The following is a 20,014-nucleotide window of genomic DNA, read 5'->3' on the forward strand; positions in this document are numbered from 1 at the left end:
TTTCAAGGCATCGCGAGTTCACGTTTTACTGCAGAAGCCGACAGGCGCCCTTGTTGTTTTTGAACAGAAGCCGATAAGTCCATTTTAGCGAATCAGCGCGCTGTATTCAGGTCAGGTGACAAGGCTACTTTCACTTTGAAAGGACGTGCTAGCTGAGAGGAGTTTGGTCAAAGCTGACTAAAAGTGATCCAGGATGGATAATTTCGACGAATTTGATGAACCTGTGATATCTTCTTCAGGGCGAAAAAGGAAAATAAAAGCTGAAACGTTTTCACGGAACCTTGCAAAAGCAGCGCGTTACAATGGTGAGGGAAAAGCTCCGTGTACAAACAACAACAACGTTTGTCAGGCATCTACATTGTCATCTGAGGAGATTACAAAGATTAAACGAGTGTTTGTTTTTTTAACTCTAAAACATGAAATGTGGAGTTATCTGCTTTTGCCAAAAAATGACTGTTGGAGTTATCTGCTTTTGCTATAAAACAAACTTTTTAATATGTAAAAAAAAAACATACTTTCAATGAACGTTAATTTTGTGAATTACCTGTATTTGTTTAAGTTATTATTACTTAATCAAAACAACCCAACTGCAGTTTGATTGATATTACTTGGAATGCGCAATAAAAAAAAACGTGATTTTTGGGAAAAAAAATAAAAATGGAGTTATCGGTTTTTGCAAATGAACTCTTCATTTGTTTGATGAACCCTTTCAACATAATATTTACTTAAAGAATTACCTGATATTTTAAGTTATATTTCAATGATTCAATGACACTTTTATAAACCGGAGAGTTCCGGTCCTTGATTCTGATTGGCTGAGCCACGTTCGAAGCTGTTGTAAATTACTCTACAAACTAGTGTTGTCAAAAGACCCGGTATTTCGGTACCAAGTCGGTACTAAAAAAATGAAAACGTTACGGTACCAGGTTTTCTTAAGTACCGGTGGTACCGAGTACCCGGTCAACCCGGTTCTTGATGCGCTATCCGAAAGCTATCCTCTTCCAGTGTTGCCAAGTCCGCAGTTTTCCCGCGGAATTGGGCTGCTTTAACACTGTTGCCGCTCCACGGGTTGTTTTTCATGTCCGCGGGTTGAAAAACGACCCCATTAACGTGATATTTAGCCCCTGGAATGCGAATTTTACCTTGGTACCGTGACAACACTAGTACACACATACACCTTTGTCTTTTGCTCGGCAACCACTTTGTTGCAACCACAACTGATTCTGAGGAACTACATTGTTTGGTGGAAGAATACTGTTTTTATTAATATCATTACACTTTATTTGCTCTGTTTTATTTTGTGAAACCTAACTATGTATATGGAATAACCGTTTTATAAAAGCAATCAGCCCCGTGAAGCCGTGGTTTACAGTGAATTTATAACAGATAAGGGGCATTGTTAGAGCGTCGTGCCTAACAACGCCCCTTAGTTGTTATAAATTCACTGTAAACCACGGCTTCTTGGGGCTTATTGCTTTAATGGTCAATAATGGTCACATGACATGCAAGAAAATAGATAAAAAACTTCTTTATTTAGTTTTGACTTTGTAAGTGGACTTTAAAATAGACTCAAATCTCTTTTTAGTTGTGATAGTGTCTCAGGTTAGTGTATTAGGAGCCCAATTAAACTGAATAATAATAATAATAATCATCATCATCATTATTATTTATTCAATTTTGTTGGGCTCCTAAAACACCTTAATTTAAATCCGAGTGTAACTTTAAGACAAATATATTACTTTATATATATATATATTTATATATATTATTGCTTAAAATGAATCTCCGTGCCAAACAAGCAGCTGAGTTACAGGGATTTCTCTAGCCATTAAAAAAGGTGATTTCAACGCAACAGGCTGAACCAAACGCCATCAATTATGCACAACCCAATCTGGCTTTTCAAATGAAACCCGCAGGACACCAGCTCTTTTCTCAGACACCAATCACACATTTGGCCGGTGAAATTGCTGTCGCGTAAACTTGCTCTTTCTGCCACCCTTCTGGGCTGACGCATGGGGTCTGGTCTAAAACCTAGTGATCTTCCTTTGATTTTAAGGCAGCACGGGCACATTCCAGATGCGAATATCAGTCAAATCTTAGGTATCTCAATTATGTTGCAGATGCCTCACTTTGACAAAATTGTGAGGTAGCATCAAATGTTTCCTTCTGCAGAAAGGCAATCTTTCTAACTGGTCGGTGAAAATCCAAGATGATGAACTATTAGGGCTGCAAGATTAATCATATTTTAGTCATGATCACGATTTCTGCTCTTTGATATTTGCCCCGCTAGTTATTTATTCTCAAACCGTTTTTATTTTTTTCATTTGACATTTGTGTCATCTTGCATTGCTATCCATCAAGTCTCCATGAGGTTGCCAGATGTCAAGTGCTTAATCCCCCAATAATAGATTTTCTCTTAAATGGATACATTTTCTGCCCTCCATTGCAATATTCTACTCAAATGAAAGGTGTAAAGTTGAGGCCACATTAGCGACATTTCATGGGCAAAAAAAGGTCAGTTTATTGCCAATAGTGTAGTGATGTATGAAGCACAGCTCACACAGTCACTTTCAAACCAAGCAGCTTTCTGCTGGTCAAAGCAGTAAATCTGCACGACTAACTTGAACCCTTTGTAATATCTGCGCTTGGAAATCTTTCGCCTTCACATGAACTTCCGGATTGCGTGGATGCCTATTGGATTTCGCCTGCAAAATTCTGCAGAGCAACTGTAAATGTGACTGCACCTTAATGGAGCCAGTCTACATACCTTCAACAAGGTCACTTGTACCATTTGCTAAATCTGTGAGCAAATCTTCTCGGTGACATAGTAAGTATAATAAATCCAAACAAAAATTTTGACTAAACTTTTCACTTCACAAGACATTAACTGATGGACTGGAGTGGTGTGGATTACTTGTGGATTATTGTGATGTTTTTATCAGCTGTTTGGACTCTCAATCTGACGGCACCCATTCACTGCATTTAATTCACTGATTTAATGCTGAATTTCTCCAAATCTGTTCCTATGAAGAAGCAAACTCATCTACATCTTGGATGGCCTGACTTAAATTTTCAGCAAATTTCTGATACCATACTTTTCCCCAAGAAACGATATATATCTTGTGCAATTTCGACGTATTAAAATACACTGCAGATCTGGCATCTTTCACTCACCCTGGACATTCAGCACTCTCTCCACGCTGACCTCTGGCATCCTCTTTTTGCGGAGCTCGGCTCTGATTCGGAAGACCTGGTCGGCGTAGGGCGAGACCACGCCGATACTCCCCTCGTCCAGCTTCCCCCAGGCCACGGGCCACTTCTTCCTCATCTCCTCCACCCGCTCAACTATCTCAAACACCTGCAGAAGGACAACAGAGCATTCCCAACGCATTCTAAATGATAACGCTCCAATATGTACACACACCCATTCAACTGGAAACAAGGCCGGTTTACACCAATTCCAGCACAATAAAAACTACACCTAATTAGGGATGTAACGATTAACCGCGAGCCGGTTGAAAATCGATTTAAATATGTGACGATTCAAATCGGTTGAGATGCTAAACAAATCGCGATTCAGTTAGGGGTAAGAGTTTATATGAATGTATGTCTGAGGGGAACTTACTGTCTTTCGATGGTATTTTTTCTTTTCCGAGTGAATCATTACATCCCTACACCTAATGGATCGGAAGTGCAAACAACAACAAAAACTCAATTTCTTGTCAATATTGGGGTCACCTCAGCGTTGTTGTAGTAAGCCGTGCTGTTCTTCTCTTGCACGTCTTCTCCGCGGGCAGTGAAGAAGGTCAGAGGGTAGAAGTCCTTATGGGGCGGCTGCTTCCCGCTGGCCATCAGTTTGCCCTCGTAGAAGAGCTCGGACGTATAGCTGCGGTCAGCCAGAACACACGGTCAGCACTTAGTGCCTTAAAAAGGTCATTTAGCTCCTTATTAAACTATCAAGAGCTATAACTCTAAAGATTACAATCTAAACACTAGAAGATTAACAGTTTCTGCATATGAAGTTCATTTGCAAAAACCGATAAAAACCGATTGCCGTGCATTATTCTCCACATGTAGCACGATCTGAACCCTAAACACGTTTTGTCAAAAAAGCTGGTTTTGTCTTTGTAAACTCTAAAACGTGAAATGTGGAGTTACCTGCTTTTGCTATAAAACAAACTTTTAATATGTAAAAAAAAAAAACATACTTTCAATGAACGTTAATTTTGTAAATTACCTGTATTTGTGCAAGTTATTATGACTTAATCAAAACAACCCAACTGCAGTTTGATCGATATTACTTGGAATGCGCAATAAAAGTTATCGGAGTTATGGAGTTATCGGTTTTTGCAAATGAACTCTTCATATATTCTGCTGTACACGAACGGACTGAGCTGGAAGACAGGAAAGCTCAGAGTCACTCTTAAATGCGTTACATTAGACAATGGCCTTTGGGTTCACAGAGCTCGAGTCAGTCTTGAGTTTTACTTTTGGATGAACTATTTCTTGAACCTAGATGTATTGGCTGTTTAGCTATTTCAGTCACTCAAGCGCAGCTCCTGTCTCTTTGAATGGGGAAACGACAAATTCTCTAAAGCTGTTCGCCAAGCTTACGATTACACTTCATATTACCAATGAAATCTGACAACAACAGTCTCATAAATGCGGTTTCTTCTGCTCAAATAGCATCTAAAAAGCTTATTTCTCAGGCTAGACCAGCCAGTTTCTATAGCAACCGAAGCTTCTAACGGCAGCTGCAGTGATGCGATGACTTTACCCATTAGTGATTGGCTCTTTTATTCAGAAGGCGGGACTATTCTGCCATATTGCACATTGCACTTTCTCCCATATGAAATCGAGGAACGTGTGTGCGTGTGTGTTTGCTCACCTGGCTCCAGGTCAAGCTGGCAGAGGTACTGGGACGTGCTGAGAGTGACCACGGCCACACGGTGGCGCTCTACATCCTGTCGCGTGGGCATCTGGAAGGTGAAGTACGCTCCGGAGATCAGGCAGTACTGCTGCACCACCGGGTGCACAGTCTTCACCCAGCGGTTCCTGAAATAAACCCTGAACAAACACAGAAAAAGAGTCTAACGTTAAAGAGGTCATATGATGCGATTTCAAGTTTTCCTTTCTCTTTGGAGTGTTACAAGCTGTTCGTGAATAGATAAGATCCCTAAAGTTGCAAAGACTAAAGTCTCAAACCCAAAGAGATATTCTTTATAAAAGTTAAGACTGGAAACTTCATTGACAACCAGGGGTGCACGTAAGTTTTTCAGTCTGGTTTTAATGAGAGCACCTAGAGGTTTGGTTCTCATAGTGCACATAGTGTGACCCATTAAATATAACTATAAAAAATAAAATGATAGTAAAAATAATATAATTGTGTTTTATTTAATTAGGTTATTTAAAAAAAAATAATAATTTTATTTAAATTTTTATTTTACACTTAGGATATGCAATGCTAATATTTAAATTTTTTTTTTTTTTTTTCTTTTTTTTTTTTTTTTTTTTTTTTGATTTTTCAAATCCCGCTTAAGAGGGCTGAGGGAGGACGGAGGAGCTGAACACGCAGCGTCAAAATTGCATAACAAATTTCCTTCCACAACGACCAGTTTTCAAATCTTTCGATGCCATGTAACTTGTCCAATCAACATTTAGAAAACTATCACTGTGCCCCATTCTTTAGCTAGTACTTTCAGATTAGGGATGTCAAAAGCACGGGTACTTCAGTGCCAGTCCATTACTAAAATAAAAAGAAATAAACAAATACCATTCATTTTTCAGTGTTATTTTTAGTATTATTTATATACATACTATCACAGTATTTATTATTATTCTGAATTAGTTTTTATTTTAATTTTTTCCATTTGATTTTAGTATAAGCTTTAGTAATTTTGTTATTTGCATTTTTCATTTATATTCACTTTTGTTTGATTACATTTCTATTTAGTTTATATTAGGCTTGCCGCGATAGACGGTGCTGATGGTTAAGCCGCAACACCGGTTACGTCACTTGCCCACCGCGGCACCGACGTTTTGGCTCTACGTTTCTTATTTATTTGGTAATATATTATGCATGTTTACATATTTCCAGTTTTGTACAGGCTACCTATTTAAACATTATGTAAGTTATTTGTTATTTTATATTAGGCATAGCCTGCCCTATAGTGAAGGAAAGCGAGGAAAAGGAACGCCCCCCACAGTGATACCGGTATTACCGGTGTTGTCACACGTCGATTAACCGGTGGGAAAATTTCCTCACGTCACAACCCTAGCTTATATTTATTTCAGCTTTCGCTTTAGTACTTCAATGTAAACTTATTTTCAGTTAGTTGCCACAGCAAGAATTCTGATTTAATTATTTGTAATTTAATTATGATGCTTATTTTATTTTATTTTTTTTACAAATTTTGTTTTAATTGTAGCAAACAATGACAGTGACAACCATGCAGCGAGTGTTACCTGAGAGGTCGTGCGTGTGGATTGCCTGCCTCCACGTATGGATGAAGGTAATCTTTAATGTACAGATCTGCTGCACTGTTTGAATGTGTACAGATCAGAACCCTGAAACAAAGAGAGAACAACCGTCATTAGCACTCTTTAAGCCAAAGCTGCTTAAAGCAGGACAAAAAAAAACAACAACAAAATTATCTTAATTCCTCTGTTCTTCAAGACTATTCCTCATGATTAGCAAGGAATGTTTTGGGATCGATACAAGTTAAGCTCCATTGGCAACATCTGTGAAATGCGGTTTCCACTGCAGGAAAATTCAATTCGTCTCTCAAAACACACACAATCATGTTTTCCACTTACAATGGAAGTCTATGAGGTTTAAAGGTAGAACTGTCCAAACAAGGTCAGTAAGCAATTCTTTCACACTAGCTTCATGTTAACAAGTATAACGTTTAAGTCTTGTGGGTATAGTTTTGAAAAAGTGTATATCATTGTGAAATGTCTTGCCCAATAAGTGCATTACTGTAAAAGTAGTGTTAATGTTGTCAGAAGTCTTACTCCTGTGTCAAAACATCTTTAGTTTTTAATCATATTTAGTCAACTTCTACTCTTTTTAGTTTAGTCAAGGTTTTTAATTGACAAAGCCTGGGGATTTTAGTCTAGTTTTAATCAATGGAAACAGTCGTATTTTAGTCATGCTGCACTATGGTTAAACTAATAATCACAGTTATTTTGCTCAAAATGATAAATCGTGACTTCTGATCCCAACTGTTGTCATTTAGGAGATCTGGTCAGAATTACTGCACTTTCACCTACAAGCAAAAATAAAGAGGTCAACTCAAACACCGGTTTATTTGAGCTCATCTAGTTTCCTTATTTATTAAATTATCATATAAATGAAAAACTGCATTATGAAAACTGATACAAATCAAAAGCTAAAACTGACATTTCTAATATTAATTTCAATAATTTCAGTAAAACACAGGGCAGAAAAGCTCTGATAGGGGGATTTAAACGTTTGGCATCTGGCAACCCTAAGCATGAAAACCATAAAACTAAACAACCCTAAGCAAATGTTTACATTTTCTTCACCTTTTTTGTTAAAGAAAATATGTGAGCCTGGAGCACAAAACCAGTCTTAAATCGCTGGGGTATATTTGTAGCAATAGCCAACAATACATTGCATGGGTCAAAATGATCGATTTTTCTTTTATGCCAAAAATCATTAGGATATTAAGTAAAGATCATGTTCCATGAAGATATTTTGTAAATGTCCTACTGTAAATATATCAAAACTTAATTTTTGATTAGTAATATGCATTGCTAAGAACTTCATTTGAACAACTTTAAAGGTGATTTTCTCAATATTTAGATTTTTTTGCACCCTCAGATTCCAGATTTCCAAATAGTTGTATCTCGACCAAATATTGTCCGATCCTAACAAACCATACATCAATGGAAAGCTTATTTATTCAGCTTTCAGATGATGTATAAATCTCAATTTCGAAAAATTGACACTTATGACAGGTTTTGTGGTCCACATTTAGACAGAGTTTTATTTTTTAAACTATATTTTAGTCTCTTCTTTTTCCATCAACCATATTGCAAATTGATATCGTCACAGTTATTGTGTAATGACCTCATCTCTTCTTCGTCTCGTCTTAGTCATGGAAAAAAAGTTGTCAATGAATATTTTCCATCAGTATTTGATAGCAAAATGAACACTCCTGTAAATGGGTTTCTTGTTTGTTTTTCACATATTGTGGGATGACTGGAAATTATTTTCTATGGTAAATTCCTTTAAGGCTGACCCTGCAAAGCAAGCTTTCCTGCTTACCGTGTCTCAGGCTGCTTGAGGATGTGTTTGACAGCCTGGGCCAGCGTGAAGGTCTTGCCTGTGCCGTAGGGTCCGATGATGAGCACCGGCGGGAGGTTGATGGAGAGGGGGGTGGTGATGGCCAGAATAGCCTCCTTCTGCTTGGCATTTAGACGGGGATCCAGCTGTTCATCCCACTGCCTGTGGCAGCGAGGAAGAAGAACTTACACACTGGCTACAAATGCGCCGCTCACACAAACAAAGACGTCTGTGAGTGAACCAGTGCTGCAGGACAAGCAGATATTATTCATGTCCTCTGTCATTTTAGGTGCTTATAAAGCCAAGAGAGTCTTTGTTAGACAAGGAACTACTGCAAGCAGATCTCCAGATATGTGTGAGTGTGTGTGTGTGTGTGTGTAAAACTCGCTCGTTTGGGTCTTTGTGTGTGCTCGTACCTGTTGGGACTCCAGGGGATTGTGGGAGTGAGGCTGACATCTGGAAACAGGATACCGCTATCGCGGACGCGATCCAGAGCATAATGCATCTCACACAGAGGAAGCCTGTTCAGCTGAAACTGCAGCTCCACCTTGCATCCAAACACACACAAACACACCTGCTGTTCAAACAGACTCTGCCAAGACTTTCTGTATTTATTTGCGCACTCTTTTCTAGCAGCGCCTGCCATGTGTTACAGACAACACATCTAGCAGACGATTGAAAATGCCTTTTAAAGGAATGATTTTCAATAGACACCGTAAAATAAACAATTTTAATGATAAAACTGCAAAAACACATGGTTTCAGAAGACTTTGAATACAGCACTAAAGTCTTATGGACTAACACTTTGGAGATATCGCTTTCACAGAAGAAAAGAATTCATATAGGCTTAGAATGACCTGAGGGCGAGTAAATGACATAATTCTCATTTCTAGATGAACTATCCCTTTAAGAAAATGGTGATTTTTAAGACCTTTTGGTCCGTATTTCATACACAGCATCAGGCTTGGGAGGGTTACTTTAAAAATGTATTCCGCTACAGTTACAAATTACTTAATGAAAAAAGTATTCAGTAACGTAATCCAAGCACCGCAATATGAAAGTAATGTAATCGGATTACTTTTGGATTCCTTCACGGTCACATATGTAAATATGGTTAAGTAAAAGCAATATCATCAAAAATACTTATATTTATAGGATGCAAAATATAAACGACCCGATGCACAAAAACGTGTTGTTAGCGCTGCTCTGATGATTTTATCAGTTTTTTGTATCCTGAGTAACGCCGTTACATGTATTCCGTTACACCCCAACCCTGCACAGCATTAGAATTAATCCATTATCATCCCACGTATGGCTTGAAATGTTCTGGGACAATTTTGCAATCATTTAAGGACCCGTGTCAAATTATCATATATGGCGACACAAAACCAAAGCCCACACAGGGATTCTGCGAGACAAAGGATTCAACACTATTTAAATACAGTGAGAGAGAGAGTGTGTGTTATGCTGCAGGGCACAGTGATAAATAGGATCTGTTAGACGGAGTAAAGAGGGTAAATTAGGCCAAATCCTGCTCTTTGTAGGGCAGTCTGCTTGCTGACAGCGTCTTGCCTTTTGACAAAAGTCTCTGGGGTTTCTACCATTGCAATTCAATTTACAATGGCAAATGGCGTACGCTGCTTAAACTAATTCCACTACATATCTCTGGCACGTCTCTCTAAGACGAGACAACTGAGACTGTACACAACATGTAGAAAACGGTCTAAAACTCTTCACCGTTTACATCAACACAGACATCAACCAATTAACGTCTTTTCCAGCAAGTAACCAGAGGCGAGAAGCTTGACGAGAAACAGTAAATATAGACTAAACTTTACTTGAAAGGTTTAACAGCTTGAAGGTTAAATGTCTTATGTAGTTCTGGAGAGGTGAATTTCAAGCATGTAGGCCCCAGGTGGTTGCTAGGGTGTTTTGGTGGGTTGCTAGGGCGTCACTAATAGGTTTCTAAGGTGTTCTGGCTGGTTACTATACACTGCTAGGGTGTTCTGGCTGGTTGTTAAGGTGTTGATATAGGCTAGAGTGTTCTGGCTAGTTTATAGGAGTAACAAGATTTTGCTAGGGTGTTCTGGCTGGTTGTTAAGGTGTTAACAGAAGTTGCTAGGGCATCGATAGGCTAGGTTGTTCTGGCTAGTTTCTATGAGAAGACAGCAGTTGTTAAGAGTCTTCTGCCAAGGCATTACTAAGGGGGGTCGTTAGCATGTTCTGGCTGGTTGTTAGGCTAGGGTATTCTAGTTTATAGGAGTTGATAGTGGTTACTAGGGTTTTTGGATGGTTGCTAGGTTGTTGCTAGGGCATTATGGCTAGTTTATAATAAACTACAGAAGTTGCTAGGGGGTTCTGGTTAGGGTTGGGTACCGAAATCCGGTACCAATATGGTACAACTCGGGAAATGAGAGCATCGGAGGAGCGCATGAATGCAGTAATTACACTTGCTCTGATGGCAGCAGGTAGCCTTCCGTTAACTAAGCTAAACATGCTTAAGTTAAAATACCTAGAGCTAAACTTCCCTTGTATTCACATTTCTAAACCTGTTGTCCAACACAAGAGAACATTATAAGCTTTTTACTCCACAACACCAGTCAAATGCTTCCTTTTGTGATCTGATGTGGCTTCTTGTCACAGAATGAGGCAGAAAATATGTTCCATAGGCTACTTTAAAAAGAATACATTGATTAGCAATGAATTATAAATATACTTAATTATGAAAATACCAGAGATGGCTTGAATAACACAGATAAACTATATTGTCGCAGTCGAGTGTTTATTGTCTTTGTTTTATCATTCAAAACGTTTATATGTTCCGTTTACTCAGTTACAGCTATAATAGCGATGCCTTTGTCCATATAAGGGATTTCCTGGAGGGTCATGCTTGTGGATATGTGGATTTTCTGTGGGAGGGCGCCCTCTGCCATCCAGTATGAATGGCCAATCCATCATTTTTTGGGGCAATTTTTATTTATTTATTTTTTAATAAGTATCGGTTCAGGCACTGGAACCGTTTTAAAAGTATCGATTTGGCACCGGTATCGAAAAAAAAAAAAAAAAAAAAACGATACCCAACCCTAGTTCTGGTGGCTCACTAGGCCATTGCTAGGGTGTTCTGGGTGGCTGACAGGTGTTAACAGAGGTTGCTAGGATAAACTGGTTGGTTGATAGGGTGTTGTTAGGCTAGGATGTTCTAGCTAGTATCTGAGGAAACAGTTCTAAGTTGCCAGGGTGTTGTGGTGGGTTGTTTAACTGGGGCATTACAAGAGGGTTGTTCTGCAGGTTGCTACGGTATTCTAGCCGGTTTATAGGAGTCAACAGAGGTTACAGGTTTTTTTGGCTGGTTGCTAGGGCGTTGCTAAATTGGGGTAATCTTGCTGAAAGCTAGGGTGTTCTGGCTAGTTTACAGGAGATTACATAAGTTGCTATGGTGGGTTGGCAAAGCATTGCTAGTTGGTCTCTAAGGTGTTCTGGCAGGTTGCTATGCATTTCTAGGGCGTTGATAAGCTAGGGTGTTTTGGCTCATTTATAGGAGACGGTAAAGTTGTTAAGGTGTTCTGGCTGGTTGCTACCGAAATACTAGGGTCTTCTGGTTGGCAAACAGGCGTTTATAGGCTAAGGTGTTCAGGCTCATTTATAGGAGATGGTAAAGTTGCTAAGGCGTTCTCGCTGGTTTCTAGGGTGTTGCTAGGCTACGGTGCTCTGGCTGGTTTATAGGAGATCGAATATATATTATAGGAAGTTCTGGCTGGTAGCTAGGGCGTTGATATGCTTGGGTGTAAACTGGCTATTTTTTATAACATAATTAGCATATGGGAGGTCTTTTTGAATAATGTCATAACATACCTGCAGCTCCTGATCCGACACCAGTCCTAGCTCGTCACAGCAGTCCTTACAGACCCGCAGAAAGATGTAGTCTTTCGTCTTTTCCTCAATCAGGGCCTCGTACACACGTTCTTTGGCTCCAGCTGGCTGGTTCTGACCCATCCGCTCCTTAAAGACAGGCAGCAGCAGCACAGAGTTGACCTTTGTCATGACTAGACGCCCAGCCAGCGTATCTTCAGACAGCGTCTCTGTCAGCTTGAAGCGTGCAAACAGCTGTCCGTTCTGAGCGTACTTGGCGCCACCAGAAATGCCAGTCAACATAAAGCTCGTCACCAGCTGCAGGTTCACCTTGATGTTGAACCTGAGAAAAAAAAAAGCACCACGTTTAGGAAAACATGATACAGCAGTGTTGGTTGCACCAGTTACTGTCTGCCAACTACTGACCTCAGTTTACATGTCAGGAAATATTACTAAAGGAAGAATAATATATCAATAATTAAATCACAATATTTAACAACAAATGTGATTTGAAACCCCTAATTTCTCAAAATAAATGAACAGAAGAATAATTTCACTTCCACAAACGCTCACTTGCTTTTTCTAAAAGACCACCAACGACCTCTAGTGGTAACAAATAGGAATTATTATTAAAGATTATAGAAGAATATTTCATTATATAGGCTTAATCAAGAAACATGAGTCAAGCCTTGACTCAAGACACATGCAAAAGTCAGTGAAACTAAAAGCTCCAGTCTGCAATTTCCAGATGTCCGGGTGCACACCTTTTATCACCTCTTCAGCAAACAAAGTTGCATTTACAAATGAACAGGCTGCAAATATGAGCCCTTATTAGGAAAAACTAGAAGATCTGACTAAGTTTAGTCAGCACGCAGGTTTACTGCATCAAAACTTTCTTTTGAATGTAGCATGTAAACAGGTTATCCTTCTGCAGAACTTGTACATCCCCAAATGACTTCTGAGTTCCGTAAGTAATTGTTACTTTTGGATGCTTTTATATTCATGTAACAAGATAACATTCCACTGAGACATTCCACTATTATTAGTTAAAGTTACAACACTGTTGCATCCTGATATTACTGTGCTACTGTCAACTTTATAATTACCTCTACATTATAAACGTGATCTACAACTGGTTGCTTTACACATCGGTCGGAGAGCCACTCTTGTGGACCAGACTCTGAGACTACTCACTTGCTGACTTCTTTGTACTGAGCAATCTCCTCGATGTAGAGCAGGTCGTGCAGGCGGGGCTGGGAATTGTCTCTGGTGAGGGTTTTGTCCAGCACAGACTGGGTGAAGAGCTGGTCTGCAGAGAGGGGGATCTGGTAGCGGGTCAGTAGACTGCGCTCTAGATCCATGTTTTCATTAGGGACAAACTCCACGATGGTTTTGCATGACGAGTCCCAGCGCTTAGCCGTCATCAGGAGCTGCTGTCGCGCCTGCATCAAGTGCTCCAGATCTGTGGGATTATGGGTAGTGGATAATGATGGAAATGCTGATCTAGGGTCATATTTGACAATATACTGATATGCATGCAGTTAGGATCTCTGGGGAGGCATATATCTGATAAAAAGAAGAGGAGATACTTAGCAGAAATTCTGTGCCTCACATAAAGCTATACTATGGCATCAGAAGACGTGGAATAAAGTGCCTGACTTATATATGTGACCCTGGAGCACAAAAGCAGTCTTAAGTCGCTGGGGTATATTTGTAGCAATAGCCAAAAATACATTGTATGGGTCAAAATTATAGATTTTTCTTTTATGCCAAAAATCATTAGGATATTAAGTAAAGATCATGTTCCATGATCACAGTGTCCTACCTTCAATGGAGGCGGCGTCCACCATCACTCGCTGCATGAGCACGGGCTCAGAGCCAAAATCAAAAACCACGGTCTGCCGGAAGGTTCCGAAGATCTCTGTGCTGAAGGAGACCACCACAGTGTAAACGCAGTGGTCCAAGCCGTTCTGCACCAGGCCAGCCACGCTCCACTCCTGACAGCCGCCCTCACACACCCCCTGGGGCACCTGGGTAGACGCGTCCCCGGCCGAGACCGCCGTGATGGAGAAATGTGGCCGGTTGGCATCGTAAAGCAGAGCGATGCGGTGTAGCGTACGGACCGGCTGTTTGTGACAAAACAAATTCCTGTTTGTATTAGCCTAGAGATTCAAATCCTTGTCCAAGATCACTAACAATTTCTAAGGCTTTAAATTCAACACAGGCCCGTGTTAATGCCATAAGCAGGAAATAGGAAATTCAATGAAGAAAAATACTATAGCAAATCATTATTTGCTATTATTTATAAAATCTTTAATAGCTTAAAAAATAACATGCACAATACGAACGAGTGTTAAAGTTAATTGATTTTGCATTGACTATAACTTTGAATACATTATCAGATTTGAACACTAACGCAAAAATATTTTCTTCAAACACACTGTGGCTTGTGAAAAGAGAGGCTAGATTGTCCAAACCTTGCAGAAGAGTGTGAACGTCCAAGAGTGTGATGATTTCTTGGTGTTGACGGTAATTGAGAGATCTGAGCTGTGCTCCACCGTAACTCCATCCACACAGTCATTCATCTGCACGACACGACAAATCATTAAATCAACAGACGAGCAGCAGCATCCGCAAAAGCTCACCGCTTCTGACTGCATTGACTGTACAGGGCCACAGTATGTCAAAACATAGTTTCTGTAAACAAACTATGCCACAGTGTTGCCAAGAAGCACACCGTATATTACATATGGGTCTCGCTATCAGCCTGTAATATAACTAGCAATACATCAATAGCAGACTTTAGGGCTGTCAAAAAAAATTAGAATTTCGAATATTCATAGAATTTAAAATAAAAATCCACATTCGAATGCAAAAACGTTGCATTCGAATTTTAGGTGTGCATCAGGCAGCCTTATCAGTGGCGCACGAAATGCGATGACGATGTAAGTGTCGTTGCATTTCAATGCTTTTGTTAGCCTGTCCAGTTGAAGCCACTAGATGCTGCGCTGCAACGATGTTCATTCAAAATATTGCGGGAAAAAAGAACATCAATGCGGAGATGATGTTGTTTATGTCAAAACTGAAACCAAACACATATTTCGTGCATTTTCTAGAGGGATGTCTATCACCATTGCACTCGCATCTCGCACAAGAGAGCCGCATGTTTAGAAAGCCATGTAAAAATGTAAGTTCAACTTTTTAAAAACATGTCTCAAGACTTTATGGCGGTTTTTCCCCATCCTACTGCATCTTAAGTTTTTAAATGAAGAAAGTACTCTTTGTGACTGGTTTTCGGTCCTTTGTATTAAACTATACTGTACATACATGCATGATTCTGTTTTGTTTCTAATTGTTTAAGCAACTTTAATTATATAAGGTTTATAAACACTATTTTAAACATTATGCACTTTTTTCCAAAGATAGTCGTGTTATTTTATTATGCTTTGAAGAAACGTGCATAATATTTTGTTCGATGCGCCCTCTTGTGGCCTCAGGAGAGAAGCCAAAAGCTTTTTTCACCCCTACTGAAATTATGCCTTTTAAATTTGAATATAATTCAAATATGGATAATATTTAAGTACAAAATTCCAATTAAATTTTTCAGCCATTCTGACAGCCCTAGTATACTTCAGAGTAGTAATGCACCAAAATAAACCAAAAAAGTTTATTTAACTGAAAACAAAGTTTATTTAATAATCAATTAGTCAAACGGACTTAAAGGCAGGGTAGGTGATTTGGTTCCAAAAAATTTTTTTGTTATGCTTGTTGAAAGTCACATCCCGATAGCAATCACTAAGTTAAGTGTTCTAAATGTATTAATATCATCTGTGGAAGGCGTAGGACCATAAAATGTTCGTCCAATCATATTCCTTGGTCCAGGGGCTACGATAGGCAGTCCTACCTGCCCATCAAAGTATGTATTTGCATACCTCCACACAGACATGATACGTCATCAGAGTGTTCCATTACGCTATTGCAGACATTATTATTGTAATGTTATGCGCTTTGTACGGTAATAAGTTTTGGAGGAGGCGTGGCTTTGGAGAGTGATTTGCAGCGAGGGTGGGATCTTATGCTTTCAAAGCTAGCCTCTCAGAAATCGACTACCCTACATTTAATAATTAACCCTTTTAAACACAGAAGGCAGTTTTTATATAAACCTTTTGACTAATAATTATGTTTCTACTAGAGATGAAACGGTATGAAATTTTCTTATGATTACAGTGACCAAAATGATCACCGTTATCAGTATTATCACGGTATTGTTAAAATGTGCTGGAAATCTTCAAAAAGTACTGACACATAAATCGTTTCACCAAGTTTTATATTTAAAATCAACAGACAACAACAAATAAAATTACTTTTTGTTTGCATAAACACTAAAACAATAACATTACCAATGATGTCTGGATTTTAAATGACAACATGACTGACAACAGTTTATCTAATAGCATGTACGAAACGTTCAAATAAAGTTTTGAAAAAGTTTCATAAAATGGTAAACCTCACATTTCAGCCTTTAAATAAAGAAAAGGGTTAAGTCAAAATGATAAGTGATTAATAAATTATATGTATTTTACTGCTCCATAAATAATTCTAGATAGCTTATTCAAATTGTTTAAATGTGTAGAATCCACATACGCTTGTTTTTCATCAACTGCTCAATTTACAGCAGGGCATGCAAATTCAGTCAATTTTTTGGCCAGACAAAAACTGCACACAGGCTGAATGTAAATGTAACTCTCTGTAAATCCACTCTCTGACACTAGGTGGCGCTAACGGAACAGCAGAATTAGAGCTGTTTCTCCGTAACCTCCGTGGACAAAGCACTGCAATAAGAACACTTCCAGAGATTGTCTTAATATAGGGAGATGAGAGGGTCTGTATTACTTACTATTGGAGAAAGCATAACGGTCAACATGGATCACGTGTGCCTTAATAACCAATCACATTACAGCCTTGACGTCATTGAATTTCAGTCAGAGTTGTGCGACATTCATTTGCCGTTTACGGATACCATAGGAATGAATGAGAAATGCCGTAAACTGAATCCCACCCGTTGCAAAAAGTCAGTGACTTCACTTATAAAACGACATTTATTTCCAGTGTTAACTCTAAAAATAGTTCAATCCAAAAGTATTGCTTAGTGTAAAACATGTTGGAGATTAGCTTCTAGTGGCTTTGACACTTCTTAATTAGGTATTACAACAAAATGACATTGAATCTCTTCTGAAGACAGTCAGAACCTTCAGAGGTACATTCAAACAATTCATTTATTTATATATCCCCATTTGTATAATTCCCTTAGCACTCTTTTAAAACCTCCCAGCTTTCCGCCATGTTTTCACACAAATCGAAACTACTCTTGTTACTTAAAACTGTGCTTTATGCTGGACAATATTTATTTATCCAGAGTTGTTCAAATCGCGGTAATCGAATACGGTTTTAATGAGAATTAAAATATGAAACAGTAATACTAACCGTGGGGAATTTTATCGTGATTTATCGTCAAACCGGTAATTGTTTCATCCCTAGTTTCTACTGCAATACATTGTTGAAATATAAACATTTCAACACAGGCTGTAACAATTTTCATTACATTATTTCATATTAGATAATAAAGACAACTGGTTATATATATGTAATATAGTGCATATATTTAGTAAAAAAAAATGTGAAAATAGATTTTTTCAGCTAACTAACAAGTTTATGGACGCTGAATGGCTTTCCTGAGGTAAATGTAACATTACATTACATTGTTTACAAGCAGTTTTATTAACACTGATTCAGCGATTACATGATAGATTTCATAAAGTTGTACTGGTTCTTTTAACATTCCTTCTGATGTTCATTCATGTTTATTTTGTGCTATAACTAGTAATAAAGAGGAAGAGACGAAGATGTACTGATGTGGCTACACTGATCTGTTACGCCACAAAGAGTGTCAAAAGTTTTTGGTTGAACTTTGTGATCAAACTGACAGGATTTGAAAGCTGAGACTTTGTTTCATATCAAAAGTAACAAAGCACAAAGCTTATTGCGATTAATGGATGGCAGGTCTCCACAAACAAGAGGTTCACGCATGAAAATAGCATAGACTTAAAAGATCTTGGTTCATTAAAATGAAAACCGATTCAAAACGAGAAATCGATATTGCGCTAATTAAACGACACCGTTTTGGTCAATTTCAGCCATCCAAAACTTTCGGCCGATACCAAAAATGTATTTCAATGAGATTTCAGTGCATCACTACTTCATTTTGCCTTTAGTAAGCTGGCTGTAGCTTACTAGTGACTCTCTAGTGAACGGTTAGATATTCTTTCAAGAGGACTGTACCACTCTCTCCGGCGTGAGGGAGTTGATCCATTTCTCGATGAGCACCTCCATGTAGTTCTCGGTGAAGTGCTTGCCCTCCTGCTGCTGTTTGAGGCGGATGAGTCGGGAGGCGTAGCGCCGTTGCCATTCTGTCAGCTCCTCCTGAGAGTGAGCCGAGGTGCACTGAGCTCCGTACCGGCACAGACCCTGCTCTAAAAACCTGACAGTAACCAGCAAAACAGCACATTACAATCCATCAACAAAGAAAGCGGTGCTGAAAATCAACTCTATTTGCTGACAGGACTAGTGTACCTTTTACACAACGTGTACTCCTCACTACTAGTGACCCCTCGAGGAGGAGGACGAAACTGCCAGCCTTCCTGAACATCTGTCCAGAGAACATCACAAAGAAAGAATTAGGAAAGACCGATAGATAGCGTGTCAGTGCAAACACCCAAGCTCACATAAGAGCTAGAATATCAGAGATGAAAAAGGATCCTGGATGCATTGTGAAACTGAAGTGGAACTCACCCTCCTCGTTCTCTTCAACCAACTCTGATGCCATTTCACTCCTCACAGCCTGCAATTGAGACCACCCTTGTGATTCACAGGCAAAAACACGCACTATAATCTCTAACATGTCTCTTAGTCATGCACAAAAGCTGTGGTGAGAGGTACTAGTTCTTGAAACTTGAAAGTCATTTGAAGGCAAGGGTTAATGTTTTCACAGAGAAATGAAAATGCAAGTGACGCTGACTGTGCATAAAGCCTTTAAAGGGGAGGTCTAATGCGCTTTCATGCATTCTGACTTATGTACATTGTTAAAAGAGTCGGATTCTCATGCTAAACGAGACCAAAGTCTCAAAACACGAGTTAGACGTATGACGGAGTATCTCTGTGCCAAATACACTCCTTCAGGGCTCGTATAAGTTACAGAAAGTTTTTTCTCGAGTATGGCCCTGTATGACGTCATAAAAGGCGGGATTCCTTGTATGGGCACTTCTCCCGGAGGAGAGCTCGCACACAAAAGCTGCGAGTGCTCGGGACTCTTTAGCTCCGCCCACGGCACGCCTCCAGGAGCTCGACTGTTTTTGGAGAGAAGCATAAAGCTGTATCTGTCTTTTATTAATCTGATAAAACTAAAGACTTTTTGGAGATATGAAGGATGCAATACTACTCTATAGGTATATTAACATGAGTCTGGCAGAAACTGTGTGTGTCCCCTTTAAGAATGGGTAATATAAGAAACAATCACAGTAAGACAAACTGACCTCTATTTCTGAGAGGAGCCTCTTCAGTCTTGTCATGTCTTTAGTCATGATCCCATTCTATGACAACGAAATTCATTTGTAAATTTTAGCAAATTAAAAGGTAAGAAGTTTACAATATAACGTTTACAGCACAACTATAAAATGTAGAACAAAACTGTAAAGCTTACAGAGCTCCTAAAGCTGAACGTACAATTGTAAAGTTTAGCAAATCTTAAGTTTACAGAGCAATTGTAAAGTTTGCAGCACAACTATAAAATGTAGAACA

The 20,014-nt window shown here is 39.0% G+C and overlaps 1 protein-coding gene across 1 annotated transcript in view; it reads right to left on the minus strand.

Annotated features, from left to right (window-relative positions):
• Positions 1 to 20,014, minus strand: part of LOC107752703 (probable helicase with zinc finger domain) — a gene marked incomplete at its 3' end in the record, with an annotated part of 66,461 nt that overhangs the window by 40,531 nt on the left and 5,916 nt on the right. Inside the window, exons 3-16 of the mRNA XM_016568726.1 lie at positions 19,750 to 19,806; positions 19,010 to 19,058; positions 18,791 to 18,866; positions 18,500 to 18,698; positions 14,638 to 14,745; positions 13,986 to 14,286; positions 13,355 to 13,622; positions 12,164 to 12,503; positions 8,728 to 8,858; positions 8,294 to 8,473; positions 6,466 to 6,567; positions 4,840 to 5,067; positions 3,739 to 3,886; positions 3,175 to 3,358 (exon numbers count right to left, since the gene is read on the minus strand). Of these exons, the coding sequence (XP_016424212.1) occupies positions 3,175 to 3,358; positions 3,739 to 3,886; positions 4,840 to 5,067; positions 6,466 to 6,567; positions 8,294 to 8,473; positions 8,728 to 8,858; positions 12,164 to 12,503; positions 13,355 to 13,622; positions 13,986 to 14,286; positions 14,638 to 14,745; positions 18,500 to 18,698; positions 18,791 to 18,866; positions 19,010 to 19,058; positions 19,750 to 19,806 (2,371 nt within the window). The remainder of the gene's footprint in view (positions 1 to 3,174; positions 3,359 to 3,738; positions 3,887 to 4,839; positions 5,068 to 6,465; positions 6,568 to 8,293; positions 8,474 to 8,727; positions 8,859 to 12,163; positions 12,504 to 13,354; positions 13,623 to 13,985; positions 14,287 to 14,637; positions 14,746 to 18,499; positions 18,699 to 18,790; positions 18,867 to 19,009; positions 19,059 to 19,749; positions 19,807 to 20,014) is intronic.

This window comes from Sinocyclocheilus rhinocerous, unplaced genomic scaffold (assembly GCF_001515625.1).
Source record: "Sinocyclocheilus rhinocerous isolate Xijiao unplaced genomic scaffold, SAMN03320098_v1.1 scaffold441, whole genome shotgun sequence".
Taxonomy (NCBI): Eukaryota; Metazoa; Chordata; class Actinopteri; order Cypriniformes; family Cyprinidae; genus Sinocyclocheilus; species Sinocyclocheilus rhinocerous.